The sequence below is a fragment of the Orycteropus afer genome, unplaced genomic scaffold (genome assembly GCF_000298275.1).
Source record: "Orycteropus afer afer isolate SDZICR_OR568_19922 unplaced genomic scaffold, OryAfe1.0 scaffold00125, whole genome shotgun sequence".
Lineage (NCBI taxonomy): Eukaryota > Metazoa > Chordata > Mammalia > Tubulidentata > Orycteropodidae > Orycteropus > Orycteropus afer.
The window spans coordinates 4,472,406-4,482,352 of NW_006921712.1; the positions used below are offsets into that span (position 1 = coordinate 4,472,406).

Below are 9,947 nucleotides of genomic sequence, written 5' to 3' on the forward strand. Positions count from 1 at the left end.
ACTGTGCTTCTCCATGGTGTATGGATGTTATCCTATCAGTGACAGCACTGTACTTCAGGATAGATCATGAAACATTCTTTGTGAAGATGAATGCCGCACCATTATTCTTCAATTTGTCATTCCCAGCATAGTAGACCATACAATTGTGTGATTAAAAACCAATCCATGTCATCTCACTGATGCCTAGAATATCAATCTTTATGCATTCCCTTTCATTTTTAACAACTTTCAATATCCTGGATTCATACTTCATACATTCCATATTCCAATTATTAATGAATGTTTGAAGATGTTTCTTCACATTTTGAGTCATGCCTTATCAGCAAATGAAGGTCCCGAAAGCTTTACTACATCCATGTCATTTGGATCATTTCAAATTTGACCTTAAGAGGAAACAGCTCTTCCCCAGTCATATTTTGAGTTCCTTCCAAAAAAGGGGCTCATCTTCTGGCACTATATCAGACAATGTTTCATGGCTATTCATATAGGGTACAGTAATATATCAGACAGTGTTTCACTGCAATTCATAAGGTTTTCATTGGCCGATTTTTTCTGAAGTGGATGCCCCCTCCTTCTTCTCAGTCTTAGTCTGGGAGCTCTGCTGAAACCTGTCTACCATGGGTGACCCTGCTGGTACTTGAAATACCAGTGGCATCGCTTCCAGCCTCATAGCAACACACAAGCCACAACAGGACAAGAACCTGACAGACAAGTGTTGGTTGTCATATATATTTCATTTCTTATAGTTTTTAAAGCCATGGCTATGAATAAACTTGTACAGAGTGAGGGGTCTAGGAGGAGGAGGCCACTGACATTGGCATTTAAGGGTATGGAGAAAAATAGGAGTCCTGATAGAAGTCTGAAGAGGAGAGGGAGTAGCCAGAAAGGAAGAAGATACTAGACTAGGAGAGTGCAGCAACACAGAAACCAAAGTGAGAAAGCATTTTGGAAGCAACATTGGTCATCAAGGTCTGATGAAAAGAGAGGGCAAATAGATAAGTAAGATTTATTAAATATCCCTTGAGACTGACCAAGAAAAATGAGAAAGCTCAAATTACTAAAATCTGTAATGAAAGAGGAGGCAAATATTAGCCCTCAGTATGGATTACACCTCAACATAAAACAAAAATCCTCAGAACTAGACCAGTAAGCAACACATCATGATAAATGGTACAAAGATTGATGTTGTCAGAGATATTGTTTTACTTGGATCCACAGTCAACATCTATGGAAGCAGCTGTCAAGATAACCAGACAACATAGCGCACCAGGCAAATATGCTGAAAAAGACCTCTTTACAGTATTAAAGAGCAAAGATGTCACTTTGTGCCTGACCCAATCCATATTTTCAGTAGTCCCATGTGCATGTGAAAGCTGGACAGTGAATAAGGCAGACCAAAGAAAAATTGATGCATTTGAATTGTAATGTTGGAAAGAATATTGAAAGTTCCATGGACTATGAGAAGAATGAACAAATTTGTCTTGGAAGAAATACCACTGGAATGGAGAATGGCCAGACTTTGTCTCACCTACTTTGGTCATGTCATCAGAAGGGACCAGTCTCTGGAGAAGGATATTGTGCTCGGTAAAGTAGAGGGTCAGCAAAAAAGGGGAAGAACTTCAACAAAATGGACACAGTGAGTGAGACGATGGGCTGAAGTATAACAAGGATTGTGGTAAGGATGATGCAGGACTAGGCATTGTTTCATTCTATTGTACATGGGGTCACTACAAGTTGGAGCTAACTCAGCAGCACCTAACAACAACAATATGCATGTTTCGGTACTAATTAGAAGTCTGCAAAGGAAGGGTGCCAAGTCTAGGAGGAAATAGGAGAGTAGGGCATAAAGGAACTAGTGTTAAGGAGGAATTTACTCAAAGCAAGACAAAAAGATAAAATTGCCACAGATTTTGATAAATTTTCAGGTTGAGGAATGTAAAGTTGAGGGAATGTATGTCTGAGAGCCTCTCTTTGTGAAGTAGGAGGCAAAGTCAAGGGAATCAGTGACAGGTAGGGGGCGTGAGGAAGAGAATGGGAAGGTATGAGGATCAAAAATAGAATAGTGCTAGAATAATCGGGAACACAATCTCAAGCTTCCTGTCTCCCAGGTAAGCACTCTTTCTACTGCACTACACTCCCTGTATGTACTTCAGACATCAGAGATTTTATAAACTTTAAAATGTTTTTGATCTTTGTGCCTTATGAGTCATGTTCTGATAGGGAGTAGGAAATATATTCTATATATAAGAACTAAGTCTCTCAGAGAGATTGCTTTATAACTATGAACATTAATTAGTTCATTTCCATTGACAAATACTTAAATTTTAGATTTTTGAAGTAATTTTTTATGAAGAAATCATATGCACAAAACCAGGCATTTACAAGGTTGAATATAACAAGAACATTTTAGAACTGTGATGGACCTTAGAGATAACAGAAACTCCTCATTTTATAAATGAAACAACAGAAACAAAACGAAACAAAACGAAATGAAACTTACCCAGCCAGAAAGACTAGAGCAGTTCTCTGGAATTTTTTCTCCAAAGCTCTCCATACTCTGCCTAAGATCCTCCACATTTTCTCACATTAAACGTCACATAGAACACTGAAGAGAGAAAACTTTACTCTGGTAGATATATAAGTAAATGTTGAACTAGTACAACACTTGCAGTGATTCAGCTTAGGACAGTTCACTGAACAGTACCTAGCCAGTGCACAGAGACACAGGCACAGTTATATGCTTAATAAACATACTGGCCCCTGGTGCTAGACTTCAGAAAGCACCCCCTCCCTGCACAGCTCCTTTCTTTGGTCTTTTAAATCCCATCTTATAAACATACTGGCCCCTGGTGCTAGACTTCAGAAAGCACCCCCTCCCTGTGCAGCTCCTTTCTTTGGTCTTTTAAATCCCATCTTATAAACATACTGGCCCCTGGTGCTAGACTTCAGAAAGCACCCCCTCCCTGTGCAGCTCCTTTCTTTGGTCTTTTAAATCCCATCTTATAGACCCAGCTACATCCATTTTTTCTTTTCCCCAATGAAAAATTAAAAGGATGCTATGCCATTCAAAATGATATCTCACATCCAATTAAAATAGAAATTAATATAGTCACTTTCAGTTTAGCTCATTTAATTCTGTACAGCATGTTGGTATATTATTAAAAGTTTAATTCAGTGAACTGTTTCTATGTGTCAGTTCTATGCCAGATTCTGCCAGAAACTAGGTATAGAAAGATTAATAAGCACAATCTTGTCAATAATTTAGTTGATTATAAAGTCTTTCCTCTTGTTTCGACAAGTTGTGCAACAGCTTTTTTTTATTTTAAGAGCTTGTTTTACGTTCAACATAACACGTACATTTAGTTCATTCCCCATTTACCATGTCCAACCCTAACCCAGTCTCCTCCCCTCCCTACCCTGTAACTCTCCCCCTGTACCCCTCATATTTATGCACTCCTATTTGTCCTGCATTTCCTCAATTTGAATGTTGGTCCACTGGTGTCCCATGGTCTATTGCTCTAAGGGATGTATTACCATAGAGTATGTGGGTATGTTAGGAGCTCTTGTAGCATAGTGCTTAAGGCACTTGACTGCTAACCAGAAGGCAGACGGTTCAAACCCATCAGCCACTCCTTGGAAGAAAGGTTGGGCAATCTACTTCCATAGTGATACTGCCTCGGCAACCCAAGGAGGGGCAAGTCATGCTGGACTGAGTGGTCTGCGTGTATACCTTTTTAACTATTGGGCTGAGAGCCCGCCCCTGGAGGTGTGTTTTATTCCAGGCGCGGAATGTATTCCAGGGCCATAGTATTGGAAGTCTCGCCAGATTTTATCTGACCAGTAATTCTGATCACTATTGAGTTTTTGGATTTTGTTCCACATTTTCCTTCCCACTCTATCCAGGATCTCCAGATTTGATCCTTTCCTGAGTGGCTGGCATTGGTAGCCAGGCACCATCTAGTTCTTCTGGTCTCGAGGGCAATCGTGTCCTATGGCTTATTGCTTCCAGATGCCCTTGTTTTTTTGTTTGTTTGTTTTATTTTGTTTTGCATTCTTCTTTGCTTCTGATGCTAGGACACCGTTAGCTGCATCTTAGATGGCAGCTTGAAAGCTTTTAAGACCCCAGTCGCTACTCACCAATGTAAGATGTGGAGCAAGGCTTTCATGTATTTTATTGTGCCAGTTGAGTCTGATGTCCCCCAGTACTATGGTCCTGAGATGGTAGATCTATTGGATCTCTCTCCCACAGTGTCTGGTTGTCTGTGAGGGATTACTCTGTTTCTGTCTTCAATTGTTTCGTAAGGACTGCAGGTATTTTGTATCACTGGTGTCTGTGCAAGATTAGCCTCAGCTGAATCTGTCCTTGGTCTAGAGTATATTTCTGTTCACTGACCCATTTGATCATCTCAGATGTTTATGTGTTTATCTGTATAGCCTAGTGTTTGATGTTAATGGCAATGCGGTGTTGTGAACACATTGGTTGGTATTAGTATCTGTCATATATATCTCTTATGTGCACAATTCATGGTCCTCCCATTTCTTAATGTTATCATGGTGGTCATAGATCCTTCCCGTATATCCCTCTCCCTACCCATGTCAGCATATAGGCCCCAACTAGCCTGAAATTAATCTCTCCCCTCCCTCCCAATCCCAGTAACCTACTAAGTGAGTTCTCTTTCCCAAGCAAACTCTTCTCTGTCTTTTTACAGTAGTGGGCTCATACAGTACTTGTCTTTCTGCGATTGACTTATTTCACTCAAAGTAATGTCCTCTAGGTTCATCCATGTTGTGAGATGATTCACATATCCCTCATTGTTCTTTAATGTAGCATACTATTCCATTGTGTCCATATACCATAATTTGGTTATCCACTCATCCGTTGATGGGCATTTAGGTTGTTTCCATCTCTTTGCTATGGTGAATTGTGCTGCGATGAACATAGGTATACATATGTCTGTTCGTGCACTCTCTCTCACCTCTTTAGGATATATTCCTAGTAATGGAATTGCTGGGTCAAATGGTACTTCTATTTTCAGTTTTGTAAGGAAACGCCATACTGTTTGCAACGATGGTTGTACCATTTTACAATCCTACCAGCAGTGCACAAGAGTTCCAATCTCTCCACAACCTTGCCAACATTTGTTACTTTCTGACTTGTTGAACTTTGCTATTATTGCAATAATATTATTGCAATGATGATACCTCATCATTGTTTTGATTTGCATCTCTCTAATGATTAATGATCACAAGCAATTTCTCATGTGTTTGTTGGCTGCCAGTATATCTTCTTTGGTGAAGTGTCTGTTCAAGTCTTTTGCCCATTTGTGAATTGGGTTATTTGTCTTTTTTGTGTTGAAGTGTTGAAGTTTTCTATAGATTTTGGAGATAAGTCCTTTATCAGGTATGTCATAGGCAAATATTTTCTCCCAATCTATAGGTTCTTTTTTTACCCTTTTGACGAAGTCTTTCAATACACACAAGAAATTAATTTTTAAAAGGTCCCAGTCATCTAGTTTCTCTTCTATATCCTGCATGTTCTCGGTTATGTTTGATAGTCTATTTATGCCATAAATTAGGGCTCCCAGATTTGTGCAACAGCTCTTAGGTCAGAGATGTAAGCTGATTTTTTTTTCCTATAAAAACTAAAAAAACAACTCATTACCATCAAGTCAATTCCAACTCATAGTGACCCTCTTTGGGTTTCTGAGGCAGTAAATCTTTATGGAAGTAGATTGCCCAGTCTTCTTTCCATGGAGTGGCTGGTGGGTTTGAACCACCAGCCTTGTAGTTAGCAGTCAAATGCCTTAGGCACTACGCCACCGGAGCTCCTAGTAGGGTTTTTAAGTACACTATTTCAAGGTAGAGTATTACACAGGATTTTAATCTGTTGTAAATGTCAAGAGCTTATTTGGAATGATATTTCTTTGCACTATGTCATTAAGACCTATCCCCATCTCTCACTCATTTCCTCCAATCCCTAATAGGTAGTAATAGCAGCAACGGATGTTTCTTGCCACCCAGCAACCCTGTGCAAGTATGTGAGGTGTTAGTAGCACAAATGAATCGATCACAGCCCCTGCCATGAAGAGCTCCAAATGTCAGGCATACATATGAGAAAACAGATTAGGGCATCAGATAGCATGTTTAAGGGACCCAAACAAAAGTACTTTGGGGGTTATCTGTAGACCAGGGTTATAAGGATAAAAACGTAGGCATTAACTAGGCCTGGAAGTTTGGGAAGGACTTGGTCAAGTAGAGAAACAAAAGACAGCTCTTCCAGGGGAACTGAAGTTTGGAAGTGAGAATGCAAATTCAGAGAAACATGGGAAACCCAGATTTTGAAGTTTTTCCCTGCAAAAAGTGTTCAGAGCAATTGCGTCCAGGGAAGACCACATATGCAAAGCAAGGGAGACGAGACAATTAATTCTGTGGGTAGCAAGAATTTATGGAAAGTTTTAAGAAGGGAATAATGAGGCTCTATGCCCAGAATCAAATGGGAAATGACTGGCGTCCTTGAGCAATTGCAGAGTTTTTAGTTCCCGGATACTCCCATTGCTCACCCCCACTTCCCTCTTATTTTCCTATTTTGCCAGCCTACACAATGGTCTTGTGTTAGTTTTAAACACAACTCTTTTCTTTCAGTCATTCCTTAATGGGTTTTGAGTCCTTTTGCGTGCTTACAATGGCTCTCTTTTCAAAGTTGTAGCTTTCTCAGCTCACACGGATGCTGTGATAATTGGAAAATTTTAAGTTCTGTATAGTACACTGATCTGCTTGATAAAAAGAGAAATTTAATTGCTAGTGTCATTTTCTCACCTACCAAGAAATGTCTGTAGTTTTAGAGTAATAATTTCAATTATGTTTAGATCATTGAAAGTGCCTGGTAAATAGCCCTACAGTTCAAATAGGACACTTCCTGGTTAGTACAAATTTGTTGTTGTGGTGGTGGTGGTGGTTATGTGCTGTGGAGCCATTTTTGACTCATAGCAACCCTATGTACAACAATAACAACAAGAAAAAAAAAACACTGCCCAGTCCTTACCAGCCTCATGATCCCTATACCTGAGCCCATTGCTGCAGCCACTGTGTCAATCCATCTTGTTGAGGGCCTTCCCCTTTGTCATTGACCCTCCAGTTTACAAGCATAATATCTTTCTCCAGAGAATGGTTCCTTCAAACAACATGACCAAAGTAGGTGAGACAAAGTCTGGCCATTCTTACTGCCAAGGAGCATTTCTGGCTGCACTTCTTCCAGGACATGTTTGTTTGTTCTTTTGGCAGTCCAAGGTACTTTCAGTATTCTTCACCAACCCCACAACTCAAAAGTATCAGCTCTTCCGCCTTCCTTATTCATTATCCAGCTCTCACATGTATATGAGGCAATTGAAAATACCGTGGCTTGGGTTAGGCACATCTTAGTCTTCAAGGAGATATCTTTGCTCTTCAGTACAAATTACACAGCATAAAACTCCAATATATGGTTCAAGGCACCTGTTTGAGCAGACTTTGTGGCACAGTGTTGTGAGCTACAGGTACATTCTCCACTTATTCCCATCCATTACTTTCTTGTTGATTTTCTCAGAATCAGCTTGAGGCCCACCAAGAAGAAGGCATGGTGATCTCTCACATGGCAGTGGCTGGCGTTGGGATTTGGATAGCTTTTACAACTGGATCCACACTTCGCCTGTTTCATACAGAAACACTTAAGCATCTCCAGGACATCAACATAGCCACTCCTGTTCATCATATGTTGCCAGGTAATTAGATTTGTATTGTGTTTTAATGTGCTATGTTTCTCAGCTACATCTTGCACCTTTTGTTTCACTGAGATGAGTAGTTTATGGGCAAGTATACATTTTTCTAAAATTCTAAAGCCACTCAGAGAATCTTGCTACTGGTCTTACTTCCCAACCACTGTTACCACTGATAAAATGATGTTGATAACAGAGATCACTTCATTCACCAGGGCTCCCAAACCAAAACCAAAACCATTTCCATGGAATCAATTCTAACTCATAGCAACACTTTAGGACAGAGTAGAACTGCCCCATTGGGTTTCCAACACTGTGAATCTTTACAGAAACAGATGGCCTCATCTTTTTCTCATGTAGTGGTTGATGGATTCGAACTTTCGACCTTTTGCTTACCAGCCAAGTGCTTTGACCACTATGCCACCAGAGGTCCTTTTTGATCACAGGGTCCCACATTTTCCTTCTTCACCTAAACCAAACTCACTGCCATTGAGTTGATTCCAACTCATGACAACACCCATTTGTTTTCCAAGGCTGTAAATCTTTATGGAAGCAGATCATTTCATCTTTCTTCCACAGAGTAGCTGGTGAGTTCAAACCAGGGACTATTTGGTTAGCAGTCAAATGCCTTAACCACTACACCACCAGAGCTGCTTTCCTTTTGCACTAGGCCCTGCAAAATTATGTAACTAGTCTTAATGCTAGGGCCTTACTCTATTGATTTAATTGGTCTTAAGTAATGTTTAATTGGTCAGTATTAAAAAAAAAAAAATTCCCAAGAGGATTTTAAGACAATTAGAGCTGAGAATCATTAATCTAGACTATGCATTTACCGAAAGGAGTGCTGGTGGTACAGTGATTAAAGCATTTGGCTACCAACCAATAGATTGGAGGTCCAAATCCACCAGCCACTCCCTGGGAGAAAGATGACACTGTCTTCTTTCATAAAGATTTACAGCCTTGGAAACCCTTTGGGGTGGTTCTACCATCTCCTAAAGGGTCACTTGGCGCTCTAGTGTCACAGTGCCTAAGGCATTTGACTGCTAACCAAAAAGTTGGTGGTTCAAATCCACCAGCCACTCCGCAGAAGGAAGACTGGGCAATCTACTTCCATTAAGGTTTACCACCTCAGAAACCCGAAGGGGTCGCTATGAGTCAGAATCCACTTGATGGCAGTGAGTTTGGTTTTTTGGTTTTGATGCAGGGTCACTATGGGTCATAATTAACTGGATGGCATTGTGTTATGCAGTTAGCATACATGTGATATACTTAGAAGGAAGCAAACATGATTAGGATTGAAATTTTCATTCTGATAAAGGCCAAAATATCTCCCAAGTAGGGTTTTATTGACTCCATAAACAGTCGATGGCTAGAAGTAGAGTTGGGAGGTACATGACCACAATGTTGATTGGCCAAGTAACCATGGAAAACTGCCATAACCTTTTTGGTTACTTTGATTTTTCCGTCTCTAAAATTAATAGAAAAATACTTTTCTCCAATTTATTTCAAAAAAAGTTTTGTGGAAAGAGATATTTAGAAAAACATATTGTGTAAGAGCTATGTACATTCTGCAGTTTTCTGTTACAGACTAATTTTAGAGCCATGGTTGCTTATTAAAAGTAAAGGTGTTACATGACATAATATGAAAATTGGGAGTCTTAGCATATCCTTTGAAATGGTCCATGTGTTCAGCTGATCTGACATTTCAAATGAAACTTATGTATTGTTTTCTGTTTTGTTTTTTTTTTTGAAAAATGACTTCATATGATTACATTTTGAATATATTTTTCTATTTTTAAAAAGGAGCCTCTTGTTTAAAGAGGAGTCCTGGTGGAGTATTTAAACAGAAAATAAACGTCACCATAAGCTTTGTGCTTATTTATTTCTGGATATAACCATTCCTGAGAGAAGTGGATCACTGTCCACCTGAAAATAGCTGCCTAATTCATTCTCTAGAAAGTAATTCAGTATTTTTTCAAATACATCTAAAACACTGTCATTTAGTAATTAGACCACTGCATATAGTGAGCGCATCATGATGGTGGCAGTTTAATCCTAAGATATATTTCAAATAAATCTACCATGCCTTTCCATGATGAAGGTGATGAGTCATTATCCTTTGAAGTGAGTAAAGAAAAAAGAAAAATACTAAGAGTCACTGAAGGCTTAAAAGCAAAAGTTTCTAATTTAATTTTA

General features: G+C 39.4%; 1 protein-coding gene across 1 annotated transcript in view; it reads left to right on the top strand.

Moving 5' to 3' along the window:
- ARHGEF10 (Rho guanine nucleotide exchange factor 10) overlaps window positions 1-9,947 on the top strand; it is a 249,456-nt gene that overhangs the window by 214,645 nt on the left and 24,864 nt on the right. The window contains exon 29 of the mRNA XM_007944435.1: window positions 7,583-7,757. Coding sequence (XP_007942626.1) covers window positions 7,583-7,757 — 175 coding nt within the window. The remainder of the gene's footprint in view (window positions 1-7,582; window positions 7,758-9,947) is intronic.